Source organism: Pelodiscus sinensis, chromosome 12 (genome assembly GCF_052426305.1).
Source record: "Pelodiscus sinensis isolate ZL-2025 chromosome 12, ASM5242630v1, whole genome shotgun sequence".
NCBI classification, from domain to species: Eukaryota; Metazoa; Chordata; order Testudines; family Trionychidae; genus Pelodiscus; species Pelodiscus sinensis.
Genome location: NC_143063.1, coordinates 44714791 through 44742607, shown reverse-complemented (window position 1 = coordinate 44742607; position 27817 = coordinate 44714791). Strand labels below are relative to the sequence as shown.

The window sequence follows — 27817 nt, the reverse complement described above, 5'->3', positions numbered from 1 at the left end:
GTCTCTCCTTTGTTTTGCCTGCAAGAAGTTAAAGCAATGCTTCCTTTGAGCCCTTGTGCAAAGAACAGGCTGGAGAATGTTTTCTTTAATACTGCATGAGAGGTCTTCCCCGCTTGAAGCCCAAAACTGTGCTTAAAATATCCTTACTAATATTCTAAGAAAAATGTTTCAACTTTTATACTTAAAAAAAAAAACATTTCGATTTCTTTGCCCACCCTCAATTGCAAAGTGTTTCTGTTTAGAAAGGATAGCTTAGCCAAAATTCAACTTGTTTTTCAGGAATAAGGAATTAAAAAAAAATAAAAGCCATACAAAATAAATCTCCATTCTCTTTTATTCTGTAAATACATGTGTGTATGCACATAGAAGCTGGCACCTCCCTGTCAATAAATTTTCCTGTAGCACTCTGTACTCAAACCCGTATCAGTATCTGGCATCATGGGTCAAAGGAAGAGTGCAGTGCTGTATTGGTAATAAGAAGGCACAGAATGAACAGACAGTGCTGATGCCTTAGTAACTTTTCAAATAACTTTATGCCTAACCAGTTGCCACCAGCAGAGTCCCTGAATCTTCTTTCCCTTACATCAGTTTTACAGTAACATACCTCTACTCAGATCAATAGAGTTGTGCTTGATTTACACCAGCAGAAGCGAGAAGAGAATTGGGCTCACAATCTTGAAAATAATTCTATGACATTCTAACTGTGAAAAAGGCACCTCAAAGAGTCAGAAAGAAAACTGATATTTGTTTTATCTCCCAGCCAGGAATAAAATTCACAACATTTAGAGAGAATTAAGAGACCTGTCAGTTTCAGCTGAAGTGAACAGGTACTGAGAATGTTCCACATGATGTAGGGTTAAAAATTAAAACAAAACAAAACAAACACCTCCTCTCTCCAAATCATAAGCCACCAAATGACATTGAAAAATTGCTTTTCAACCAAAAATTCTGTAATTTTTCCCCTCCGTTGGTCACCAAATTATGTTGCAAACCACAAAAACCCAAACATTTATATAATGTAGATATTCTTTAAAAAGTGGAATAATTTCAGTTTCGAGGGGTGAGGAGAATTTTCCTAGCCAACTCTCCTTAGCACCTCACAGGATCTGGTCCTGTCTGGTAAGTGTTGCATCCTACAGACTACATTTTCAAAAGCTCACTTCCAAAGGTGTGTGCACAGGTGCAATTCAATGCCAGCACCAATGACAGAATATAGGCTTCTGGCTAGAATTGTGGGCACACAGATACTTTCGAGTAGCGTTTCAAACAACACATTCGTGTTTGCAAACGAATGGGTGTGACATTATATACACACAGACACACACATCTAGTGCTCCACAGCTACCGACAACTGAACACATCAATCGAGTAATGGTGTGAGAAAGAAAGATCCAATTTTTCATCTGCATATGCAAATACTTGATTTGCATGAACATTTGTAGAAACTACTGATGTAAAATACCATATAGTTAGTAAATCAGTTAAACATTAAGTTTAATTGGTCGAGTGACTAAACAGAGGCAGGGCGGAGGTGGGTGGCGGGGGAGGGGGAAAGAGAGGGCCTTCCAACCTGCCACGGCTGGTCTGGAGTGGGCCCCATGTTGCGGGCGGAGGCTGCTCCAGTCCCGTGGGCTACCAGCTTCTAACCAATGCAAGCTGGGCGTCAGCAGCTTCGTGCAAAGGGGCCAGCCCCCCGCTGCCACTTCCACTGGCTTTCAAAATCTGCTCCTTGGCACAAAATTAAAGGCTGTGTGGAGATCCTAAAAAAGGAGGTTGGATTCTTGCAGAGCAATGGAGATAGGCCTATTGTTTCTATTCATATTTGTTTCTCTGTCCATTGATTGCAACTTGCCCTTTGCGTCTCTGGTTCTTGGCCATCTCAACTCGCAAAGTATGACCCCTGAGGCTTAAGCCTTTCAAAGAGGATAGGACATTCTCAGCAGTCATTTTATTCGGGTAATCAAGAAAAGCCCTGTGCTGTGCTCCCTGCCAAGTGAGCCGCAAGGGGACTGCCTGGAATTCTTTTAAAGCACTTTTTAACTCACTCACTCGTGTGCCTGGAGGTAGATTACCTACATAGACAGTGGCGGGTGCACCATGTGGGTCTGATTTGGTGCTTAAAGGATCATTTCCAACATGACAATGTCCAATTTGGGCAGCGGCGGACTCAGCTGGCAGTTTTATATTTCCAGTCTTGGCGTTTTCCTCCGAGTCCGCTGGTTTCCTGGCATTTGGAAAGTCTGGATGTTCGTCTTTCAGGGTAACATCATTGCCTGCCTGTCTCTCCCTGTAGCGAAGATTCTTGAGGATGGGGATTTTTCCCAGCATTTCGTAGCTAATCTAAAAAATTAAGACAGAAACAAGTGTGAGGAGGGGTTGTTGTTTTTTCAATTAACTCAACATATATGGTCAGATTGGCGTGTGATCTCATTTTGTCATCAACATTCAAAGTGCGCAGAGCAGTCAGCAAACTTTACTGATGGTGGGGCTGACTTCTGAAGTTACTCCATAAACATATGTGGCAGCGCAACCATACACACTAGTCACTGTGCAGGCTGCATGATGCAGATCGAGCAGAAAATAACCAACCAAGCCAGAGCTAAAGGGCTTTGGAATTTGCTGACTTGGGCGTGTCCAGATTTGCAACTGTAATGCTGCATCAACACAACCCACAAACACAAACACAACCCACTGCATCCCCCAAGGTCTTCCTCATGGAAGATGGCCAAAACTGTGTTAATGTTTTTCCCTCACAAGTCACCTGGCTCTGTGCCCCTCTCCCCGATTTCCTTCACATCATTTCTCAACGTCACAGCCACATCCCACTTCCTGCTACACTCTGAGTGACAATGTGTGTTTTCCTCTCCCCTTTCTTCTCAAAGTAATTGAGGGTGGGGGTGATCTTTTCCTACTTTCCCAGGATCCTTAGGGGCAGCTGGTTTTTAGAAAGAGGCCTGCTATCTTTCCATCATGCCCCAGTTATCAGAAGCCTCATCATCAGTGATCCAGGAAAGACTTCCATTCTCCATACTAAATGCCAGGGCCATGAAAGGGACTGCATTGCAACCCATGATTTAGAGGAAACTTATGAACTCCCTAATTCTGTATAGCATGGTTGGACACTCCCCCACCCCCGTGAACTGTAGCAAAGCCACTGCAGTAGCTGCTGGAAGGAAAAGGAGCATTGATTGCTCAGCTGTTGATGAACCTGCAGACAAGCAAGATGTTTACCCTCAAGGAGACCTGACTGGTGAAATTAGTGTGGTAGCAGGTACCTTGTCAATTCCATCTCAGTGATCGACAAAGGAAAAGGGCCAGGCGATTGCCAAAAAATTGTTGATGACAGGTAAGCGCAGGGTATCAAAGCCCATCTAGGGCATAGGGGAGGCAATTTAGCAGAGGCGGCTCCAGGGTTCACACATGTCACTTCAGGATTTCAGTTTGTGAACCTCAGGGTTTTATTTCCAGGCTCAGGTCTGGTTTCCTCTAGTTTTGGTCTAACACAACCCAGTGAGTGACTGAGGACAATTAGTTTAAAACAAAGGCTGCCTCCTTTTGGCCCCACATAGGTGCTGGAATCGGGCCTCTAACAAGCAAGCTTTTGGACTGCGCCACAATTTTGCTAAAAGCGAACACAATCTGTCGGGTCAGTGGTATACGGGTTTCCAAACGGGTATTGCTATAACTATGCAGCCACTACAAATTTTAGTGGTAACGTGGTTATACGCTGGCTCCCTGGGAGTGGGGACAGCAGCCAGCCCCGTTCCTGGGGAGCCAGCTGCTGCCCGGCGCTGCACACTCGCAGACAAAGGCAGCAGTGTGGGACGGCAGTCGGCTCCTCGGAAGCTGGTGCGCACCAGGAGTGGGTTGTTAAGCCGGCTCCAGCCTACTGCCCTGCTCCCAGGGAGCTGAATGCTGCCTCTATACCTGTGCAGGACAGCAGCCAGCTCCCTGGGAGCTGGACCAGGAGCCAGTGTGTAACCATATGCACTTTTGGGTTACCAGTTTAAATGATTACAGTCTTACATCCCTAGTTTCTGTAGCTGCCATGGGAGCCCGAGCACACTGAAAGGTACATGCCATTTTCAAATGTTGATGAGTTATGACTCTGAGGATCCTTGGAGAGATGCATTTTTCCCTGACAAGTACATCCAGACTGCAGAAACTGACAGCATCCTCCCCTGTGCTGGGCATTAGACTAATGGCTGAAGCCATTGTACTTTGTTTTTCCTGGCCAACAATTAGGAACATTTGTTGTCCGCTGTCAAGTTTCCATGTGAAATGCAAGCTCTATGCTAATGAAACCCAACAGGAAAAACATTTTTCTACACTCATGTAACTAATCACTCCTGTACCCAAAACCAAACTCAAGCCTACTACGAAGCATGTGGATCGTTGCTTTCACTCTACGGTAAAACTTAGCTCAAAACATACATACAGAATCTTTATTTAGAAAAGTGAACACTCCCAAGGACAAACCTTCACCTCTTCCCACAGCCTGAGTCCTTGGGATGGGCAAAAAATTGCCAGGCCCATCAGGACACTCTGCAGACAAGACCGAATTAAAGCAATCCCTAGCCACAGGGACGTGTCTTCCAGGACCAACCCCCAGCTCTGGAATAGCCCCAGTCATCATTGGCTTGGCAGAAGGTTTCAGAGTTAAAATTAAATAGGACAGCTCCTCTCTCTTGCAGTTACTATTTCGGGCTGACTGCAAACTCTGAGAAGTGCCAGTTACACTTGGGTCAGGTTTTCAAGCTTCTCTTTGTTTCCACAGGGGCTAGAAATATTGTTTTAAATGAAACCTGTAATTCTGAGTTCATCAGGTGGGTGCAGGGGCTGGGGCTGCAGTAGTTACACCTTGGTACAATAGACACTGAGAGGGGACGTGATAGCAGTTTTCGAGTACCTAAAAAGGGTATTACAAGGAGAAGGGAGAAAAATTGTTCTCCTTGGTTTCTGAAGATAGGACAAGAAGTAACGGACTTAAATTGCAGCAAGGGAGGTTTAGGTTGGACATTAGAAAAAAACTTCCTAATTGTCAGGGTGGTTAAACACTGGAATAAATTGCTTAGGGAGGTTATGGAATCCCCATCATTGGAGATATTTAAGAGCAGGTTGGACAGACATCTATCAGGGATGATCTAGATGGTGTTTGGTCCTCCTGTGAGGGCAGGGGACTGCACTTGACCTCACAAGGTCATAGACTCATAGACTTTAAGGTCAGAAGGGACCATTATGATCATCTAGTCTGACCCCCTGCACAGTTCAGGCCACAAAATCTCACCCACCCCTCCTAGAATAATCCTCTCACCTATATCTCAGATATTGAAGCCTTCAAATACTTTGAAGACCCCAAGATGCAGAGAACCCTCCAGCTGTGATCTATACCCCATGCTACAGAGGAAGGCGAAAAACCTCCAGGGCCTCTGCCAATCTACCCTGGAGGAAAATTCCTTCCCGACCCCAAATATGGCGATCAGCTAAACCCTGAGCATGTGGGCAAGACTCATCAGCCAGACACCCAGAAAGTTCTCTATAGTAACTCCTATCATCCCTCCATTGACCTATTTCCCACTGATAATGAATGGTCAATTAGTTACCAAGATCATGTTATCTCATCAAACCATCCCCTTCATAAACCCATCTAGTTTAATCTTGAAATCAGATAGATCTTTTGCCCCCACTACTTCCCTTGGAAGGCCGTTCCAGAACCTCACTCCTCTAATGGTTAGAAACCTTCGTCTAATCTCAAGTTTAAACTTCCTACTAGCCAGCTTATATCCATTTGTTCTTGTGTCCACATTGGTATTAAACTTAAATAATTCCTCTCCCTCCCTGGTATTTATCCCTCTAATATATTTAAAAAGTGCAATCATGTCCCCCCCTCAGTTCTAGTGTTTTATGATTCTATGATTACTCCCTACAGCTTCCTCCTTGCACCAAGAGGTCTCACACGGAGATTATGTCTACACTGTAGAGTTTTTCAGAAAAACGGCTGTTTTTCTGAAAAAAACTTAACGTCCACACTGCAATTGCGTTCTTTCAAAAAAAAATTGAAAGAACAGAGGGGTTTTTCTGACATTGGTAAACCTCTTTCTACGAGGAAGAAGCCTTTTTCCAAAAGAGCTCTTTCACAAAAAGGCATGTGTGGAGTGGGAAGAGGGAGTTCTTTTGAAAGAAGAGGAAAGAGGAAAAAGCACAGGTGCCCTGGTGGTCACTCTGTCCATAGTAATCACAGCTTACATGCAAGAGATTGTCCATTTAGTGTGGACGTTATCTTTAGAAAAAGCAGATCGTTTTCTTGATGCGCTTTTGCTGTTTAGACGCTCTCTTCCGAAAGAAGCCCGTAGTCTAGATGTAGCATGAGATACACTGGCGATAAGCCTGGAGCAAAAGCCTAGGGTGGATGAGATAAGTGCTCATAGCTGCAGATCCCCCTTGCCCTGCCCTGGCTAATCCTACCCCCCAAACCACTCTTCCTGTTGGAGATGCATACCCAAGAACAATCCTCTGTATTCTACTACCCCCACTACTTCCCATGCCAAAGACACACCCTGCTTCCACTGCCCACCAGGCCTTTCATGCTCATGATGGGAACAGGGCAACATAGTCTGCCCAAAGGATGCTGTAGGATGCTGTCCTCATCCCATCGGAGTGTTGCTAGTCACTTCAGGAGGAGCACAACTAAAATGTCTAACTCCCTCACCTCCCCCGCAAAACAAAGACGCAGTTGAGGATCTCCGGGTATAGATTCGACAAAGCCATTTGTGGCGAGGCAGGGTGGCTTGGGAGGAGAAGGGAAATAAGCCGTTAGCTCTTCTCGTAAAATACTAAACAAAGAGCCCTCCTGCAGAAGGACAATGTGTTGCTAATTATAATCATGCAAAAAGCTACTTTTGTCTTGAGGGCTGCAGTGATTTATGGGGAAATGGAGAGAATCCAAAGACAGTCTCCTCCTCCAAACTGACCATTTCCTGGTTTGACTGGTTCAGTAGCTTCCCAGCCTCATCTAGTGGTGAAAGCACAGAACTGAGAGTGGGAAGACATGGGTTCAAGTCCCATCGCCGGTGGCTCGGCAGATGGCCTGGGGGAAGTCATTGAATCTACCTCTGTAAATTGGTGAGAATCTTGTCACCCGTCCACAGTGCTCTGAGATTTCTCTGCAACAGGGATGCGTGTGTGTGGGGAAAGCAGGGGGGCAGTCCCCTTGATTAGTGAACGCCTCCAGTGGGGTGAGAGTGAGTTACACCAGACGCGGGGAGGGGAGGAGGAGAGGTCTGGCCGCGGGCCTGGGGTGGGGAGAGTCAGGTGCTCGGGGCACAGAAAGTGCCCTCCCAAAGCAGCCGCACTGTTATTTCCGTGCATGCTCCTGCTCAGCTTAACAGATTGTATACAATGGGATTTCTTCTGGCACCTTTTAAATGCAGGCAAACGGCATGGTGCCCATTACCCGACACATTCACTGCAGTTGGAACCAGATCCCCAGTTCACAGCTCTAGAAGCCCGTGTCCCCACTGTAAGCCTCACCCAAGCCAGGTTAATGCCATATGCCGGCATGGCTGGAGTCAGAAGGTGATGAAACCATCCTGAACTACCCCAGATCTCACCCCCAAATCCAGCTCTTCTCGAAAGCTTCCTCAAAAACTAACGGATGATCCTGCCCCTCCACCAAGTACAAACCTTCCACTACGGTCAGGCTACCAAGGCGGACGGTCCAGTATTCAGCTAAATCTGATTTTCTGAAAGGGAACACACATTTGACAATTATATTCTGCCCGGGGTGACCTCTTTAGGCTTGTCTCCACCACACAATGGATCGACACTGCAGCGACTGGTCCACCAGCTGTCGACTGATCCCCTCTGCTTAGACTCGAGATGTAAAATCCTATTTAATCGGTTCACTGGTTCAACATGATGTTTAACCGACTGAACACTTAAAGGGGGGCGAGGAAGGGGGCTACTCCAGTCGGGCTGCTGCGGAAGGGAGCTGCTCTGCCCAGGTCAGGCCTGCTGCGGGTGGGGACGGCTCAGCTGGTAGCATCACCTGGGAAGCACATCAACTTCAGTGAAACTATTTACGTAGCTCAAGTCATGCCGATTAGATCAACGGCCGGGGTTGATGTACACAGGGCCTTTGATCTATGGAAAAAGAAGCTCAGAAGGGGAAATTTCCCTTCCTGTTAAAAGTCTGAGGCAGGCAGGAGATTGCTGAATTGGTGACTGCCCAGACAAGTTTCCCACCACACAATCCTGAGCCTCCACTATGCACTTAGACTCATAGACTTTAAGGTCAGAAGGGACCATTATGATCATCTAGTCCGACCCCTTGCACAATGCAGGCCACAGAATCTCACCCACCCCTCCTAGAATAATCCTCTCACCTATATCTCAGATATTGAAGCCTTCAAATAGTTTGAAGGCCCCAAGATGCAGAGAACCCTCCAGCTGTGATCTGTGCCCCATGCTACAGAGGAAGGTGAAAAACCTCCAGGGCCTCTGCCAGTCTACCCTGGAAGAAAATTCCTTCCCGACCCCAAATATGGCGATCAGCTAAACCCTGAGTCTGTGGGCAAGACTCACCAGCCAGACACCCAGAAAGTTCTCTGTAGTAACTCCTATCATCCCTCCATTGACCTATTTCCCACTGATAATGAATGGTCAATTAGTTACCAAGATCATGTTATCTCATCAAACCATCCCCTTACGGGCACCTGCTTCACGCCGGTGGCTGTGACTTGGCAGATGGACTGCGGGGAATCTCCCACTGAACAGAGCATTCTGCTGGGGTCCCTGGCATTCCAGCCATGTAGAGATGTGCATGTAAAAGGTCTCCTTGGATTGAACAGGCAGTAGAACGCACGGTGACATTTTGGGGCAAATCCAGGCACCACGTTCAAAGTCACAACCGTCCACTCAGAAGCAAAGCCACTGCGGTTCTGATGTGTGGTGGGGGAGGCAGGGAGCTGTCTACAGGGGGGAGAAGGGCACTTTGTTAGTGGCATCAAGTTCAGCCGCATGATGCTCCACTTGTCATCAGGACCAGAGTAACCAAAGTGCACCTGCACAGGGTCCCCGAGCTCAGGTCTCTCCGAGCCCCAACCAGGTTTGGCTTACAGTTGATACCTCTCCAGTTTTTCCTAGACCTGGCCAGTTTCACTCCTGCCATGCTTTACCCACCCCCAACCCTTGTCAGCAGACATGATAAAATGACCGCCGGTGGATCGATCGCTGCAGCGTCAATCCGCCGTGTAGGGGAGACAAGTCCTCAGTGTGAAACTGGTGTAAGTGGAGGAGAATGAAGCCACCTCATATACTGATACGACTAACGAGTCTAGCAGTCTTTCAAAGACTTAAAAAAAGGAATAAGGGATCTTTCGGAAAAGGCTTTATTTTCCGAAAGATCCCTGTCCAGACTGGCGCTTTTTTCCGGCAAACCTCCGAGCCGGAAAAAAGCAGCAGCCATATTTATGCAAATGAAGCGGGGGGGATTTAAATCCCTGCTTCATTTGCAATTGCGATGTGTCTAATTTGCATCCCTTTTACGGAAAAGGGATGCAGTCTAGACACAGCCAGCTGGTATCAACAGGTGTTGTTCATGGAGCAAGGCCAGTTTACATCAGATGAGGTTCTGAACCATTACTTTTCCCTCCACCTTGCTGATAAACGAAGTGGCAAGCAACAGGGATGTCAAAATGAGGTTAATTTACCAATGGAGTAGTTGATAGAATTTTTGTTGAGTACTCAATTAGTCAATAGAGGCAGGCAGCTCAGCTCAGTCCCAGCTCACACCGGGTCCGGGACCAAACCCTGCTGCAGCTCTGCATTTTAAAATGCAGTAGGAGCTGGGAGGTAGGCTGCCTGGCTCTCCACTGCTTTTTAAATTGCAGAACCGCAGCAGGGTTCGATCCAGGACTGGGCGCGAGCCGGGACTGAGCCGGGCTGTCTGCTCAGCTGGAGCAGCCTCTGCCTGTGGTGGGTCTAGGCTCACTGCAGACAGAGGCTGCTTCATGTCAGCCTCCCCTAGCCTCGCTAGCACCGGTGCCTTTGATAGAGGCAGCAGTGTGGAGACGGGGGGCAGGTGGCAGCGTGGAGACAGTGCTGGGGGGAACCGGATTTTAAACCTGCTCCCTGCAGCGCCGGCTCCTGCTCCCTCCACCCCGCTGCCTCTGACACAGAGTCACCGGAATGGGAGAAATGAGAGCAGTCAACTCCACTAACCGATAAGCCGAGGCTTACCGGTTAGTAGACTAATCGACTACTCACATCACTAGTAAGCAAACCTGAAGTGTGCCTGGGCACTGAATTTCACGTTTATTTCTGTGCTGTGCATTGTTTGACATGTTCCTCCTTCATTCTGCCTCTCCATTTTAAGACCAGGTACAATGTATGAATGCTGAAAACCCAGCATGGTTGCTCCTGGTTACCTGCCTATAAAACTTCACACCAAATTAAGCACATCTTCCAAGGCAATGCTTAGCAGTGACCCAGTGTTTGCAAGCAGGAACACCCAACTTTAAACAAACCCGTGAGCCATTGTTGTCTTTGCTTGGGCAAACCATGTTCCTGAAGGGTGAACTTTTGTTATGAGCGATTTACACATCTCATAGATACCCCTCACCAAACAATACACTTAAACAACATTCCACTGACAAAACATCCTGGTTAGAAATTGAGTTGTTTTAGCCTCTACCTCTAGGATAATTTACTTCTGCTGAAAGATACAGGAATGCAAAAGCAAAGCCTGGGTTTGAAGAAGGAGAAAAGGATGCATGGCTGGGAGTCATGATCCTATGAACAAACATTTAAACAGCAAAAACAAAATCCTGTCGTTAAGCCCTACAGATTAATTAGCCCTCCCAGTTCTGAGAGGCTTTGTACAGCAGTGTCTCACATAAAAAACTGCCTCAATGACAAGATCACAAAAACAAGAACGCATGTTAGCTTGTTCCCAATGAATTAGCAACCCTGAAAACTGTTGTCCTTTTAGTTATTAAGCTGTCCCAGAAACATGGATGGTTGTTGCCATACTTGGTCCTCCATCATTCATGTCTCCATAGTGCAAATACTGATGGTGTGGTAGGGGAAGGTAGTATTTCCGCCACTGAATCATAGGTGGCAAAATTACACAAGCAGTAGCATTTTGGTACAGTATGTCTTCCTTATCTACCCCTTCATTCCCAAATCTCTTCATGTCCCGCTACCTCCTTGTCCCATGCAATCTTTTCCCCATGTCATTTCTAGCCCATCTGTAGAGCCTTGCAAATCCACTGATGAGGACATCCACGGCTCATTTTTACAGATGCACATTTTGATTCTAGACCCTCGCAAATTTGCTGCTATCCATTTTAGATCCACAGGGAGCTGCCTCTGCGGATTCAGATATCTGAGGATCATTTTTGCAGATGTGGTTCCAATTTTGTATCTGCGCAGGGCTCTACCTATACAACCTCAGTTCTCAGCAGTTCATTTCAGGGACTATGGTCAAAATGATCAAGTCTGGATCCTTATGAAAATGTAGGGTCCTAAATAATGGCTAAATCCTGCTGGATGTGACAGCTCCTTGGTGGTAGGGAGGGGACAGTCAGTGAGAGAAGGGTGTTCAGTGTTGTGAGAAAGTGAGCATTCAAAATGTGCTGGTTTTCCAGAGAAAATGAGTGCCCAGAAATCTCTCCATAGTCCATGAATGCTCTGCACCTTTGAAAATCAGGTAATTTAGTTAGGTGCCCAAATATGGACTAAAGAGAGCCGAAATGCAAACACCAGCTTTGAAAATTTTGGCTCACCTATTTTCTTTTTTTTGCATCTAAGACAACAAACCTCTATAGCACTGCATAAATAACAGCTGTGTGAGTGAATGCGTGCTAGAGAGATAGCGAGTGAGTCAGTACAACGTCACCCTCTCTTCTGGCTCTTTGGTTACGAATAAACAGGAAAAAAAAACAACCTTGGTAGAATTAGGATGTCAATGAGAGTCTTTCCACCGACTTCCTTGGTTGACGTCAGCCACTAATTGCTGTTCTACTGAAAACATTCCTAATTGGGGTACTTGTCAATAGGTGGTGAAAACTTTACAGCCCGTGCTGAACACACGAGACACAAACAGTAATGAATACAGATGAACAATCGAGCAATGACGGGAACACAGGTAATCTCGCCCAAGTGTGAACACCACCAGTGAAAATAAAATGGTTTCTGGGACAGCTAAGGAGAAGTACAGTTTGGTACAATATGTCTGATCGAGTTACAAATGTGAACAGATGGAAGTGGCTTAAGTGCCGGTAACCCTTTGTCCCAAGCTCTGTTATATGACTGGTCTTTAATCTTTCCCTGATAAGTGGGGAAAAAAAAGAGAAGCAATGAAAGACCACATCCATTCTGATACACAGGTTAGCTACAGACTAACGTCGCCTAGGAGAGTGTCAAAAGCAACACAAAGATTAAAGGACTTTTCAAGGGGTTTTGTCTTCTCCAGACCTTTGCAGATTTAGCTTGTGAAGGGATGCGGAGAGAATTGTTAGCAAGGTAATTTATTGTGGTTGAATTCTGACACGGAGGGAGAAAGTGATCAAAGCAATGCTGGCAAGATGGATGGGGCGCAAGAGCCGGGACTTCAAACAATTCCATTAAGTGAGCTGGAGTACAAGAAAATCTCCATGTGAAATATTTCAGTGATGCAATCCACTAACACAAACGGAGCTCTTGTTAACTCAGAGTACTTAGAATACTCCCCCATTCTATACAAAATAAATAGAAATGGTGGAGTTATTCATCCACGTTGTTTTAATTTTAATTTTTATTAAAATTAAAATGGTAACTTTCCATTTTAATTCCAAATTGTATTAATGTATTTAATAAATAGAGTTGGTGGAGTCATTTATCCAAGTTGTTTCAATTTATAAAATCATCACTGGCATGGAACAAGTAAATAAGGAAGAGTTATTTACTTGCTCCCATAAAATAAAAACTAGGGGTCACCAAATGAAATAAATAGGTAGCATGTTTAAAACAAACAAAAGGAAGTATTTCTTCAGAAAATGTACAGACAACCTGTGGAACTCCTTGCCAGAGGATGTAGTGAAGGCTAGGAATATATTAATATTCAAAAAACAGTTAGATTAATTAATGGAGGATTAGTCCATCAATGGCTATTAGCCAGGATGGGCAGAAATGGTGTCCCTAGCCTCTGATTGTCAGAAGCTGGGAATGGGTGATAGGAGAGAGATCACCTGATTATTACCTCTGTTCTGTTAATTTCCTCTGGGGTACCTGGAACTGGCCACTGTTGGAAGACAGGATACTGGGTTCGATGGACTTTTGGTCTGACCCAGTATGGCCGTTCTTAATATATTTTGCAAACAAAAAAAGGCTAAATTTGTAAATTGTTTATCAGCTGACCATGGCTTCTACAAAAGTATCTCTCTCTTACAAGTATTTCCTGGATAGTTTTACAAACAACAATTTGCTCTCCATTACTACATGTCACGTGCAAATTGTCACTCAATTGTCATAGGGTGCTGTTTCAGCTGCCTAACTAGATGATTTAAAAGCTTCAGAGGGGTATGATTTAAGAGAGTCAAGTTGGGGAGACAATCTCTTTTATTGGGCCAACTTCTGATGGTGAGAGAAACAAGCTTTCAAAACTACACAGAGCTCTTCTCTGGGTAAGACGACTTAAAACTTTACAGAGGAAAATATAACAAAACAAAAAAATCAGATCATCAATCAAGCCCTTTACGACAGGAACTTTTAGACAGAAATCATTAGTGTGAACACTGGTGCAACTGTTTGGATCTGTGAACATAACTGGAAAAAAATGGTGATCATTCAAATAATGAATACACCATCATAGTGTGAATTCATCATGCTGATGCATGAAAGTAATTAGAAATCCCTTTCTGTACTATTCAATAAGCTCAACCAAAAAATAATATATATTTTAAAATAAATCCCACACCTAACCACTAGCAGCAATGCAAAACCCAACATCCCTACCACTAATCAAAAATGTAACCTCACTTTTCCTGCCAGGATGGACTGGCAGACATTCCACTCTGGATTTGCAGCATTAAGCTCTCCCTGTTCTACTGTCTCATGAAAAGGAACAGAATCCGCTTCAACAAGCAGAGGCAAGATACACTCTGTGGGGCAGGTTCTCAACTGCTGTCAGTTGTCGCAGCTTTACTGACTTCATCAGAGCTATGACAATTTTAAACCAGCTGAGAAGTTGTCCTTGTGTGGCCGAACTTGACATCCATAGGATAGGCCACGTCACCTTCAAACGCATGTCTTGTTTTTGCCACTATCATTTACAACAACCACACAGACAACTTGAAAGCAACATGGGTTTGCCTGTTAGCATTTTCCAAACACTTCCCTCACATTCCTAGTGTTTCTTATGCAACAGATGGCAACATGATCCCACTTGGTTCCCCCCTCCCCCCTTTTTTTTTTTTAATTTCAACATCACCATCACTAGGAAGCTGCAAGGGATGTTCACTGCAGGCTTCTTGCGCAAGAACTGTTTTGCACAAGAGTTCTTGCGCAAAAGTTCTTGCGCAAGAGCGTGTCCACACTGCCATGTGCTTTTGCACAAGAGATGTGCTTTTGCGAAAGAGCGTCCATGGCAGTGTGGACGCTCTCTTGCGCAAGAAAGCTCTCATGCCCATTTTAGCCAAAAGGGTTTATTGCGCAAGAAATCCCTGTTGCCCATCCACACTGCCTTCTTGTGAAAGAGGGCTTATTCCTCGTGGGGAGAGGAATAACGCTTGCACAAGAAACCCTCTGTTCTGACGCTGTACTGTCAATTTACTTGTGCAAGAACGTGTGTGCAGTGTAGATGCTCCGCAAGTGTAGGCGGCTGTTCTTGCGCAAAAAGCCTGCAGTGTAGACGTAGCCATAGTGTTTGCTAGTTAGAGATGGAGCTCTCATAGCTCAGAAGATACACGTTCCAGAAGGAGTAATGATATATAGAAGGAAAAGGTACATCATTAGCTTCAGAAGTAAGGATTTTACATCAATAAGGGTATGTCTACACTACCCCCCTAGTTCGAACTAGGGGGGGGTAATGTAGTCATACAGAGTTGCAAATGAAGCCCGGGATTTGAATTTCCCGGGCTTCATTTGCATAAAGCCGGCTGGTGCCATTTTTAAATGCCGGCGAGGTCGGACCCCATGCCGCGCGGCTACACACGGCACGGACTAGCTAGTTCGGATTAGGCTTCCACGAGGCATACAGCTAGTTCGGATAGGAAGCCTAATCCGAACTAGCTAGTCCGTGCCGCGTGTAGCTGCACGGCACGGGGTCCGACCTAGCCAGCATTTAAAAATGGCGCCGGCCGGCTTTATGCAAATGAAGCCCGGGAAATTCAAATCCCGGGCTTCATTTGCAACACCGTATGACTACATTACCCCCCCTAGTTCGAACTAGGGGGGTAGTGTAGACATACCCTCAGTCATATTTAGCAGAGGTAACCTACCTTATGCCACATTATTCCTTGTGGTTTTGGTCGTTTACAGCCTGTTTTAATAGTCCTCGTTGGGGTAAGGATGTAATCCACTGTTAAATCATGGTCATCAAGCAGGTCTTCTGCTATGTCAACCACCTATAACCAGAGGGAAGAGAACTTTGGTAAATAAATTGCGCAAGCGCACCAGAACTGTGACTTTGCATGGAAAGTATCACTCCACACAGCTTCCCAGATACCAAAAATCTTTCCTTTAAGATGACAAAATTCCTATGACATAAGAACTAGGGGTCACCAAACGAAAAGAATAGGTAGCAGGTTTAAAACACGGCAAAGGAAGTATTTCTTCAGAAAATGCACAATCAACCTGTGGAACTCCTTGCCAGAGGATGTTGTGAAGGCTGAGACTATATTAACATTCAAAAAACAGTTAGATAAATTAGTGGAGGATAGATCCATCAATGTCTATTCGCCAGGATGGGCAGGAATGGCGTTTCTAGCCTCTGTTTGTCAGAAGCTGGGAATGGGTGACACGGAAGGGATCACTTGATAATTCCCTGTTCTGTTCATTCTCTCTGGGCACCTGACATTGGCCACTGTTGGCAGACAGGATAGTGGGCTGGATGGATCTTTGGTCTCACTCAGTATGGCCGTTCTTATGTTCTTACTCTGAAACAACCCCAAATCTAGACACTCTACTTAACAGTTACAACTAGAACTGGGCGATTGCTTCATTTTTTCAGTTCAGTGCCCAAACTGAAAAATACATTTGGAGTTGACCAAAGATGAATTTTTTTTTTTTGGATTTTCCTCAATAACAGAAGAAATGGAAAAAAATATTGTTTCATTCAAACCATTTTTTTGGTGCTTTTTATTTTCTAACGGCGTCTAGCTAGATTTCTGAATTGAAATGTTGGTTTGAAATGAAAAGTTGACATGTCTCCTAGGGTACATCTAGGTTATAAGCTTCTTTTGAAAGAAGCTTTTTTGAAAGAGATATTTCCAGACTACAAAAGCAGATTGAAAAAGCTATCTGCTTTTTCGAAAGAGAGCGTTCAGATGGCTAGGATGCTTTCTCACAAAAAGGGCACCCAGAACCACTTCTAGCAGGCCTTTTTTTTTTTCCTGAAAAAAAGCTGCCTCCTCCCTGTGCACACATGCCGGTTTTCAAAAGAGCTCTTTCGAAAAAGGCGTTCTTCCTTGTAAAAAGAAGTTTACCAATTTTGAAAGAAGCGCCGCGTTCTTTCAATTTACTTTTGAAAGAATGCGACTGTAGGGTGGACGCAGGTGAAGTTTTTTCGAAAAAAGGGCATTTTTTTTTTTTTAATTCTGTAGTCTAGACATACCCCTATATTAGAGATTGAAATGAACCCTCCTCCCACTGGTTTATTTTTTAAATTCAGCCACATTTGACCTGACTTTGCACTTAACATTGCTCATCCTGGAACTGCATTTTGGGGCACATAATTCGTCCAAAAATTCCAGCCAGTTCTAATCCCGGCTGCTTAAACCACTCTTCTCCTGCAAGGTATGGAAGGGTGGCAGACGTGCCTTTGGAATGGGTCCTTTGGCTCACCTGACAGTCATGCACAACAGTAACCACCGGTGTGGCCTCTTGGACTGCTCCCATTGACACCATCATTGCATATTCCATATCGGCAAAGCCTTCCCCTTTCCCAATTCTCCAACCTAAAATGAACAAAGAAGCAGCAAGCGAGTTAACACTTGAGGGCAGCAGAGCGCAAGAGATGGTACGAGTGACACAGAATGCTGGTAAAAAGGCAACAGAGGCCTCGGATGTGAACCAAGCACCGAGAGATATGCTAAGAACCTGTCTGCCCCCGGCTGGGTTCAGGAATTAACCCAAGCACAAAGAAGAAAGTTCAGAGTTCTGAAAGAGAGGACTGTCTCTTTGCCGATGACTGTAAAGCAGCTGCCACCTCAAATTCATTCCCTCAAAATCAGCGGAGACTGGGTAGGTGCTATGGAAGTCCTTTATGCTGCCCCTCCGCCTAACAGGCCCCTGCTTAATCCTGGAGGCACCATCTGTACAGATGGGGCAGATTCACGCTCATGACTGTTCAACTGAAAACAGCACATCCCAGAAAAACCCTGCTGACAGTGCATCTGCACCGTGCATACACACCAGCCACTGTATTGTAACATGAGACTCCCAGCAGAGGGAGTCAGCAGTGGTACAGGTTGGACCTCCCTGGCCCAGCACTCTCGGGACCTGCCAGGTCCTGGACAAGGGAGTTTGCCGGACAAGGGGAGGTCTGGGTTCTACCAGAAGCACTGTCTTCCTGGCTGTCATCCTGCTTTTGGCCCCCAGCGGCTGCTAGCCAGGCCTGTGCTCCCAGCTCAGGGGCTGTAGCGCTGGCCAGGATGCATTCCTGGCCTGCAGCAGCTGCTGGTTTGGCTCTTCTTGTCCCAGTCAAGAGCCACTCAGGCTCTCTGGTACAGGGTTCTCTAGTCCAACAAGATCCGTGGTTCTGCCGGATCATGGATGTTGCCAGACCAGAGTCCCAGACCAGAAAGGTTCCACCTGTAGCATCTTTGTAATATAGACACAAGCCTTTAGAAGCTGGAATAAGACTACTTCTATCTCCTTACATGAACATGGATTATTTTTAAATAGAAGACAGAGAAATTGGTATCTTCCTATCCACGCAAACCCTCCTAAACTCTAATATGCCTAACAGCCTTTGCCCCCTACCTTTTTCAGAAACAGCCACCGATCCTACAACAACCAGGTCCACTTGGACTTTTGCATCCAGACCTATAGGCACACTGTAATCCTTTACCCCCTAAGAAGAAAAACATGATTTAAAGGCTGCATGCAGTAAGACATCACAATAAAAAAGAATCAAGTCTCTTTTGCTCAAGCCAAGTAAATAACCAAGCTCTGAAATGTCTGTTCCCATATCCAGCCAAATATTAGAAGTCTGGAAAGTTATTCTCTAAGGCTACGTCTAGACTGGCCCCTATTCCGAAATAGCCATGCTAATTTTGAACTTGGGAATAGGGAAATCCGCGGGGGATTTAAATATCCCCCGTGGGATTTAAATAAACATGTCCGCCGCTTTTTTTCCGGCTTGGGGGGAAAAGCCGGAAAAAAGCGTCTAGACTGGAGCGATCCTCCGGAATAAAGCCCTTTTCCGGAGGATCTCTTATTCCTACCTGAAAGTAACATGAGAGCATTACAGGCATGTCTACATGGGGAGTTATTTGTGATTAAGGCTACGATTTAGTCAGGGGCACTTTTAGCAATCACTATGGACAGGTCATGGGCAAGAAACAAAACAAAATTCGCAGCCTGTGACTTGTCTGTGACTGTTACTAAAAATACCTGTGACTAAATCTTGGGGGGGGGGGGGGGATAGGGGCAGGGCACTGTTGGGGGAATGGGGCACCCAGGGCCAGTTGCCAAGGGGCTCCAGCTGCTCCGGCTGGCTACCTGGGAAACAGTGACTGAGGCCACAGACTGCAGCTGCTTCGTCCAGCTGTCCAGGGACTGCTGCTGAGGATCACTTGAGCAGTGGTTGGTATGGTTGGCCCTGGGGCCATCTGAGCAGCATAAGCGTGTCCACATAGATAGGGCATGTTCATGCTACAGCAGCACAACTACAGTGCTGCAGCTATACTGTAGCACCATAGCATGGACGCTTCCTGTGTTGGCAAAAGAGGCTTTTCTGTCAAGGTAGTTAATCCATCAGAAGTCAGGTCAATGGACCAATTCTTCTGGCATCGGGGATAAGGTCCACCTAATGACAGCTCTCAGCAGTGAAACCATTCCCAGCCCTGAACAACAAAGCCAGGGCAATCTAATTTTTAAGTATAGACTAAGCCAGAGTTCATCAGGAATAGTTAATTCACTTTTAATTCACATGCTACCTTACTCTGGATTAATTTTCATGTGTAGACAAACTCTAAACTATTTTCCCAAGGTTATAAAAAAAGCTCCGTCTGTAGCAGAGCCACAGATAGAATCTGGAACACCTGGCTGCCTGTCTTATACATTAGCCACAAGACAGTCCCTTTCTACATACCAGTTATCCCTTAATGAACGTTCTAGTATGACCTGCACTTTCGTCTGAACTTTCATTCCTTGTCATATTTTGATGTCTGCATCATCTCTGATGCAATGGTCTCAAGCTGAGATACCAAGAGTAAACCCTTCTAGTTCAGAGCGTAGGAAATGTAAGTACACGTTGCAGCCAATACTCATTAACAGCTTTTTATCCCCTCTTCTCTCTACAGCATCTGTTTAAGACAGATTCACTCCACAATTCTGAAAATCAGAGGTCTTCAACCTAGACATCCAAAAATGGGAGGCACTCAAAACATGGGGTTTCACTTCTTTAGTTTGGTCTTTGCTAGATATTTTTACTTCAGGATTAACTCAAAGGTAATTCTCCTATTTGTAAAAGATCAGGTGGATACTCATCACATATCTGATCCAGGTGGCAAACCTTTGTTCTTTATGTTAAGTTGACACCCACGAGAAAAAAGAAATGCTTATAGCCTATTGTAAAATAAGGCCAGAGAAGATGAGCTCTTTGTGACTGAGTTTCTTCATCTTCAAAATGGAGAGAATAATATTTACTTGCCCATCTCCCAGAAGTGTGGTGGGGACTGTATTATGTTTTGTACATGCAAGCTGCACGATACACATTATGACTTTATTCACTAGTACAAGGCTGCCTGAAAAATACTACTGACATGTCAGAAAGGTCATAGGCCAGATATGAGATTGGGCAGCAGGTCAAGAGAAACATATCTTTTAATGATAGATGGTAGAACTTCCAACTCTTCGCAATTTTAATAAATTAACAGTCTTAATAGAATCCTTAACATAAGTTAAGCTCATGTAGCAATCTGTGTTTGGCTTGATGTCTTCAAAGGCTATGTCTACACTGCCAGTTTTTGCGGCAGAAAATATGTTAATGAGGAACTCATTAGCATGAGTCACGACATCATTAGCATATTTTCTGCCGATTCTTTTTGTGAAAGGGGTTTTTGCGCAAAAAGAAGCAGTATAGCCCTTTTTGTTGCACCAGACTGACACAGCTACATTTCTACCCCTTTTGTTCAAGATCTTTATGCCTCTCCGGGATATTTTTAGCATATTTTCTGTCACAATAACTGGCAGTGTAGACAAAGCCAAATTGCATTCCTTTCCTCACCTCTAGCTATGGTTGGCCAAGTCACTCAAAAATGCTATACTTTTGTTTTAAATACTAGAAACAGACAAAATAATACTGATTTCTGCGGCACACTCACTCACCTATGAAATATGACATTTGTACAGTAGGGGGCAGCAAAGTACCACTTTACAATTAATAAAAAATAATTCACTCAGAATTGACTTTTCTGCACATCGACTGAGTGACTGAAACTAGTTAATATGGATGTATTTTGTTCATTTCTTTAGAGCCCAAAGGGTAAAAGATCTGCCCCTTGTTTATCTCACCCCCAAAAGTCTGAACCACCCTAACCATTTTATTAACCTGATTAAGCAACAAGTGAAAAACATTAAATACTCTCCCATCTAGGTTTTCAAAGCACAGATGTTCAACTGTGCAAGAGAAGAAAGAAACATTAAGCATCAGACTCTGAGGTTTTTAAGTGCGTAAATACAGCCTCTGAAGCATTATTGCAATGATCCTGGTGAATATAGCCATTGAGAATAGATATTTCTGCATCAGTTCAGTTTTAGTTAAACAAAGAACACCCCGTGCCCCTCCAAAAAATCAAAATAAATGTGCATCTCTAAACAGTTTTGGTTTAGAGGAATACACAAAATGTTGAGGTTTATTTCGAGCTTAGCCACACATTTTGGGAAGGCAAAGCAAAAGGTGAAATCCTTTGATCATCAACTATCTGGTAGCAGGCCTGAAAGGTCCAGCTTCTAGCATTATTGTGAGAATTATCTTCTCTGTGTTATTTCATACAAACAGGCCCAAACAGGGAATGTATGAAAGTGAAAACAACAAGGCTACGTTTACACTACGAGATTTTTTGGCAGAAAATATGCTAATGAGGGACTCATTTGCATGAGTCAATCTCATTTGCATATTTCCTGCTGTTTCTTTTTGCGCAAGGGATTTTTGTGTAAAAACAAGCAGTGTGGACGTTTCCTTTTTGCATAAAACCTCTGTTTTGCATCAGATCCTTATGCCTGTCCCTGACAACAACTTTTAGGTTCTCCCTTTCTCTTGTTATTTGTGCTGTGGCAATGTCTGGAAGTTGGGGCCCAATTGTTCTAGTTACACATTTATCTAGCAAGAGTTAGTCCACCACTGAACAATTTACAAGATAAAAGACGCAACACAGAAATTACGTGTTACCTTCCCTGTCTGACATGCAAAGATTAAGTGATTTTTCCACAGCTACATAGAGAAGATCTCTGTAGCCCCAGTATAGTATCTTTCCTATAAGGCCACCACTCCTCTCTTCTGAATTAGTCCTCCCCCCCTTTCTGATACCTACTTGAGAAGTTGAACATATTCTCAAGATCTCTTTAGTTGCTCCGGGTGGTGGGACAATTTTATTAAACAGCCCAGTTCTCAGTCGCGGTGTTGGAACCAGCAAAGTTTTCCTTGCCTGTGATAATAGAAATCCATCAACAATTAGCCAGAATTAGGGGACAGGCTTATTTTTCTTTAAATATACAGGGGGGAAAATCCTTTATTGTCATGTGTTTGAGCACAAAGACCAATGCTCCTCTGGACAAATAAACAGAATTATCTTTGTACACATAAATCATTCTTAATACTTGGAAATTAAGCCTTTCCCATACGCAGGACAATGACATCAGAGAAATTTATTCATTCCAAAGATGACCAAGACACTGGAAAAATTAATCTAAATTGTAAGATCATTCTCAACGAAGCCAGGGAAAGAATCTAGTTTCCATCATGTGCTGCTCCCAGACAGTCAATGTGAAATAGGAATGTAAAATCCTGTTTAATTGGTTAACTGGTTCAACGCTAACAGGGGCTATTCTAGCCAGGCTGGAGTGCCCCACTACCTGCAGCGGGCCCTATGGAGCTGAAGCAGTCTCCTGCCCAGTCTCCTGTGAGGAGCTGCTCCAGCCCCCCAACAGTTAATTGGAACCATTAAAGATGAGCCTTAACTGGTTAATCATTCACATCCCTAATGTGAATTGCGGTACATTAAGAGATGGTCCATTAAGTTATGGAGTTATGGATGCAATTCAACCTGGATTTTATTTATTTAGGCTTTTGCAAGTCTGTATCAGAACTGGAGCTCCTTACAGATACAAATGTCGACCCATTAGATATTGGTGTCCTCCACTTCACTCTTAAGAGATACTGTGGGCAACTGAGAGGCACGTGGGCCTATCTCACCTGGGAGCCAGCGCCCTGAGGCAGCAACTCCTCATAGCTGTGCAGCTGTATTGCCACCAGCCTTATCATCAGCAGGGCTGTACAGCCCCAGACAGGAGACATTCCTCTGAGTTGGCCACAGTGGCTCTTGGGAGTAGAGACCTACAGATCTGCAGATCCCGATGTCTGTCCGCGTGTATCCACATCCACAGGTAAACATTCGTATCCATACAGGGCTTTAAACACAACATGCCACAACGTCATGGGAGCTTTCTGAAGGCATTTTTAATCCACAGCTGTACCCTGAAGACTGACTGCTATACAGAGAATATTTTCATTCCGCTGCGAAAAGTGTCGTGAAAGAGAGAGGGAGGATCTAGTGGTGAGAACAGAGACCTGGCTTTCCTGTGTTCTATTCCAACCTCTCCCACCACCTTGCTGCGTGCCTCAGTTTCACCATTTGTACAAGTGGCAACACCACATATTGGTAAAGCTCTCATGTGACTGGCGCACAAATGCCTTTGACAAAATGATCTACTGAAGCCCGGGAGGTTCCATCACCCTCTCTCGGGGAGAGCGTCTGTTACCTGTAATGCCGCTAGCCGGACTCCTTCTAAAGGTTTGTCAGGGTCCACTTTGACCTCACTTGTTCTGTGGAACACTTCAAGCTCTTGGACAGCCTGGCAAGCCCGGTGAGAGCCCTGCATCGACAGAACGGTTTAAAAAGGAAAAGAACGAGGCCCACTGTTACTTACTTCCAGCGTGAGAAAGCGAGCAGTCCTCTGGGGAGCATCAGGGTTTACTTTAATGGTCTTGGCAGTTTTGAACGCCTGTAAATCGGGGAGCCCTGTTGCGGCCTGCGACGCACCCTGGTTTTAGGAGACATCAGCACGTCATCAGGCTGGACACAACCCTCCAGAGCTGAGGGGACAACTCCCACCTTCCGTTAGGGATGTAAAATCCCAGTTAATCAGTTAATCGGTTAAACATTAGCTTAGCCTAACATTTAACTGGTTAGCTAAGCGGGAGCCAAGTGGGGGACCACTCTAACCCAGCTGGAGCAGGCCCCAGCATGCAGGGCTCCCAGCCTCGCATTGGGGTTGGCTGCTGGCTCCCAGCCCCCACGGGGCGGGGAGTAGGCAGAGGCTGCGGCTTGCTCCTGGCTCACAGCCCCCACCAGAGCAACCCCTGGGTGGGCCTCCCCACAAACGAAGGCTGCTCCGGACACCAGCACAGCCCCTACCTCCGGATAGGGACTGCTACAGGTGAGAGCAGCCCACCAGCAGCAGGCCCCCTGTGAGGCTGGAGCAGTTAACTGGAACTGGTTAACCTTTCACATCCTTACTTTCTGCCAAGCCACGCAATTTATTTCCGTACTTCTAATGCTGACCTGCTGGACCGAGAGCTTCATACTAAGTTGGTGATGTTTCAACTACACACAACCACCCAGACTAAAATCCAAGTGTCTCATGGCACTCGATGGGTCCCCGCAACTCTTGCTCCCATTAAACATCCCATTGATAATTCAGGTTGAAGCACCAAGCAATGGCTTGGTGGCAGCCGTTCTCTCCCTTGTGCTGCTATCCATGATACCAATGCTAGGAAGCCTGGGGGCTCAGTACACCTAATTCCTCCAAGCAGAACTGTAATTTGTTGTAATCCAGCTCTTAATGTCTAGAGGCCACGTGCACCGTGCAGGAGTTCTAGAGGATGGAAAGAGCTTTCTCCTATTCAGAACACCCACAATGCTACAGCCATTGCTCCCTGAGAATGACTGGACATCCAAACAAGTCACTAGGCAGGTGGATAAAACAGCCATGGCCCTGCACCTTTATGCATTTGGGAGCTAGTGCTGGACATGCTCTGATGTTTATTAGTACGTTAAGTGCCACTTCTGACCACACACTCCTCCTCCACTGCCCTATGACCAAGGAGCATTACAGCTGCAGTGTCCCTATGCAGAAAATACAGCTTGGCCGCCACAACCCAGTTATATCAACGTACCTCGGACTGAATCACTACACAATCAGCAGCACATTATAGACAGTATCTAGGGGGGGAAAACACAGCGACCGGGACTTAGGGGACCTAAATTCTATTCTTATCCCTACCACTGGCTTGCTGGAGGACCTTTGAAGCACAGTGGTGCCCTGGCTATTTCCCTATCGGTAAAATGGGGGTAATGATTCTGACCTCTTCTGTAAAGCATTTTGAAATCTGCTGATAAAAAGCCTTATGTAAGTACTCCATATTAACCCATTTAGTATTTAGGAAAATGAACCGTACAACCCTCACATTTTCCAATTATATTTGCCAATTATTATTCAAAATTTTCCCCCCAACCAATAGTGAATAACCATACCATATGCTGGGATGCATGATTGACAATCATTTTCTCAGATACATCAGAAGAATGCCCCAGTTGTACCTGATTTTCCATACATACAACATGCCATTTAAAAATAAGTGGATTTCCAGCTAAGAGAATGTTTAGTTTGCCTTATGACTGAAAGGCAGATTATTCATTTCTGAGAAACTGCAATCCCATACCTTGAAATTGGGGATCCGGTGATGCACTGGTCTTGGGAAATCTGCCAGGTTATTTGCTTCCATATAATCCCAGATCTTCTCCCGGATGTCCCATTTGGAGACACCTTACAAAAGGCAGTAAGAAGCAGAAAACAGGCAATGTACTGATGAATTAGAATAGAATAGAAAGCAGAGTGTCAGGCCAGTGAGATAACAGGGTTTCACTGTAACAGAGTGTCCAGCACACACTGGACAGCCACAGTGAAAGTACCCCTGGAAGATCGCAGCTACTTCAGTTATTTCCATGGGGGAGGAAGATGGATAGCACAGTGCGCTCCACATTAGGGTGCTGAGGAGCGCTGCATCCCCTGGCCTGACCTCCACCCTCAGTGTGGGGATGGAGACCCCCTCCCTGCACAACTCCTTCCCTTTCAATATGGGGGCGCACATCTCCCCCTTGTCTAGTCTCCCTTACCCTGGGGCTACCCCCAAGGATATCCTCCCACTACCACGGCTGGACCATTTTCCACCCTATCCTGGGGCACTGCACCCTGGGACTATCCTACCCCTCCCCTCCACCCTGGGGCTACCTCCCCTCCCCCACCCCACCCTGGGGCTACCTCCCCCCCCCCCCCACCCCACCCCACCCCACCCTGGGACTATCCTCCCCCCTCCCTCCCTCCACCCCACCCTCCCACCCCACCCTGGGGCTACCTCCCCCCCCCCACCCCACCCTGGGGCTACCTCACCCCTGCTCACACCCCCTGGGCGCCCCCCAAGCCCCCGCCCCTCCACACACCCCAGTGTGAGCCCAGCGCCCCTCCCCGCGGACTCCCGGCCGCTCCTACCGGCGCCCGGCCGCCCCCCCACCTCCATGCCCCTGCCAAGCGGAGCAGCGGGGGGAGGGGTCCATCAGCTGGCCCATCAGCTGGCCGCTCCACGTGGCGGCAGCGACTACGGCGGCCGGGAGAGGACAAGCGCCCTCCGCTCGCTGGCTGGGTTCCCCGCGTGGCCAGCGCGCCCGCTGCTGCGCCTGGCACCGCCCCGCTCTCCCCGCCCGCTGCTGGGGCTGGCGTCAGACGGACAGACACGGGACAGACACCAGCCCCCTCCCCGCGGCCTGTCCCGGGTTTATCCTCGCAGCCCCCCGGGGCGCTCCGCAGTGCCTTGAACCCGGTGCCCCTGTGCCCAACACTTCCCCCGGCCTTGGCAATGGGGATCTGGGGATGCATTGGTCTTGGCAAATCGGCCAGGGGTATTTGCTTCCGCTACGCTGCAACGTTATTTCAGGAGACCGACACAGCTAAGCTACGCAGCCTGTGGGTAAGGACAACCCAGCTGCCAGCCCCATTTTATAGGTGGAAAACTGAGGCGCTAAGTAACTTGCCCAAGGTCACACAGGAAGTCTGTGGTAGGCCTGGGACACAGATGTCCCAAGTGCTGGGCTGGTCCACAGGACCATTCTTCTCTGATATACAGGGTGGCTATGTCTAGAGTGGCATGATTTTCCGCAAATGCTTTTAACGGACAAGTTTTTCCGTTAAAAGCATTTGCGGAAAAGAGCATCTAGATTGGCACGGATGCTTTTCCCGCAAAAGCACTTTTTATGGAAAAGCGTCCGTGCCAATCTAGACGCGGTTTTGCGCAAGAAAGCCCCAATTGCCATTTTCGCAGTTGGGGCTTTTTTGTGCAAAACAATACCGTGTTGTCTACACTGGCCCTCTTGCGCAAAAGCATTTGTGCAAGCGGGTTTTTGCCTGAACGGGAGCAGCATAGCATTTCTGCACGAACACTGACAATCTTACATGAGATCGTCAGTGTTCTTGCGGAAATTCAAGCGGACAGTGTAGACAGCTGACAAGTTTTTCCGCATGCTTTTGCAGAAAAACTTGCCCATCTAGACGCAGCCAGTATGTCTCTACAGTGCAACACTATTTTGAAATAACTAGCACTATTCTGAAATAGCTTAGTCCGCATCTACACAGTGGGCAGTTGTTCTGAAATAGTATTAAAATACTGCAAGCTGGAGGCCTTCTTACTCCAACTCCTGTAACCCTCATTGTACAAGGAACAAAAAACAGGACTATGTAGTACTTTAAAGACTAACAAGATGGTTGATTAGGTGATGACCTTTCGTGGGCCAGACCGACTTCCTCCAATCCAATTGGCATGATCTAAGGAAGTGGGTCTGGCCCACGAAAGCTCATCACTTAATAAACCATCTTGTAAGTCTTTAAAGGGCTACACATAGGCGTGCGCAGCACCTTTCATTAGGGTGTGCACCCAAATAATTTTTTTAAATGCACTTTGACCCCCCCCCCATTAGCCACACCTCTGACCCCTGTTAACCATGACCTTGACCCCCATTAGCCACGCTCCTAGAGGTAACGCTCTCCGGGCAAGATGGGCACATGACCAAAAGTAAAAAGTGTTATGTGACCCTGTGACGGCGCGTTGGGGGGTCCCCCG

At 46.1% G+C, this 27817-nt stretch overlaps 1 protein-coding gene across 4 annotated transcripts; it reads right to left on the bottom strand.

Moving 5' to 3' along the window:
* Window positions 1-316: 316 nt before the first annotated feature.
* Window positions 317-26348, bottom strand: MTHFSD (methenyltetrahydrofolate synthetase domain containing). Of its 4 annotated transcripts, none has more exons than XM_075939961.2 (8): window positions 26197-26348; window positions 25370-25473; window positions 23575-23688; window positions 21960-22073; window positions 18184-18274; window positions 17044-17156; window positions 15480-15605; window positions 317-2340 (listed from the first exon to the last, which is right to left on the bottom strand). In XM_075939961.2, exons 1-8 carry the CDS (start codon window positions 26222-26224, stop codon window positions 1813-1815), a joined length of 1218 nt encoding a protein of 405 aa, XP_075796076.1. In that variant the 5' UTR covers window positions 26225-26348; the 3' UTR covers window positions 317-1812. The 4 variants fall into 4 exon arrangements, with proteins under 4 accessions (XP_075796076.1, XP_075796075.1, XP_075796074.1 ...); XM_075939960.2 differs by lacking the exon at window positions 23575-23688 and adding an exon at window positions 23407-23520; XM_075939959.2 differs by having other exon boundaries at window positions 26219-26239.
* Between the last annotated feature and the right edge of the window lie 1469 nt (window positions 26349-27817).

Coding starts and splice junctions, on each gene's coding strand:
- MTHFSD (XM_075939961.2), bottom strand. CDS start 26,224: ATGGAGGTGGGGGGGCGGCCGGGCGCCG. Junction 23,689..25,369: donor ACCGGATCCCCAATTTCAAG/GTATGGGATTGC, acceptor TCCTAAAACCAG/GGTGCGTCGCAGGCCGCAAC. Junction 18,275..21,959: donor GAATATGTTCAACTTCTCAA/GTAGGTATCAGA, acceptor TTTTCTTCTTAG/GGGGTAAAGGATTACAGTGT.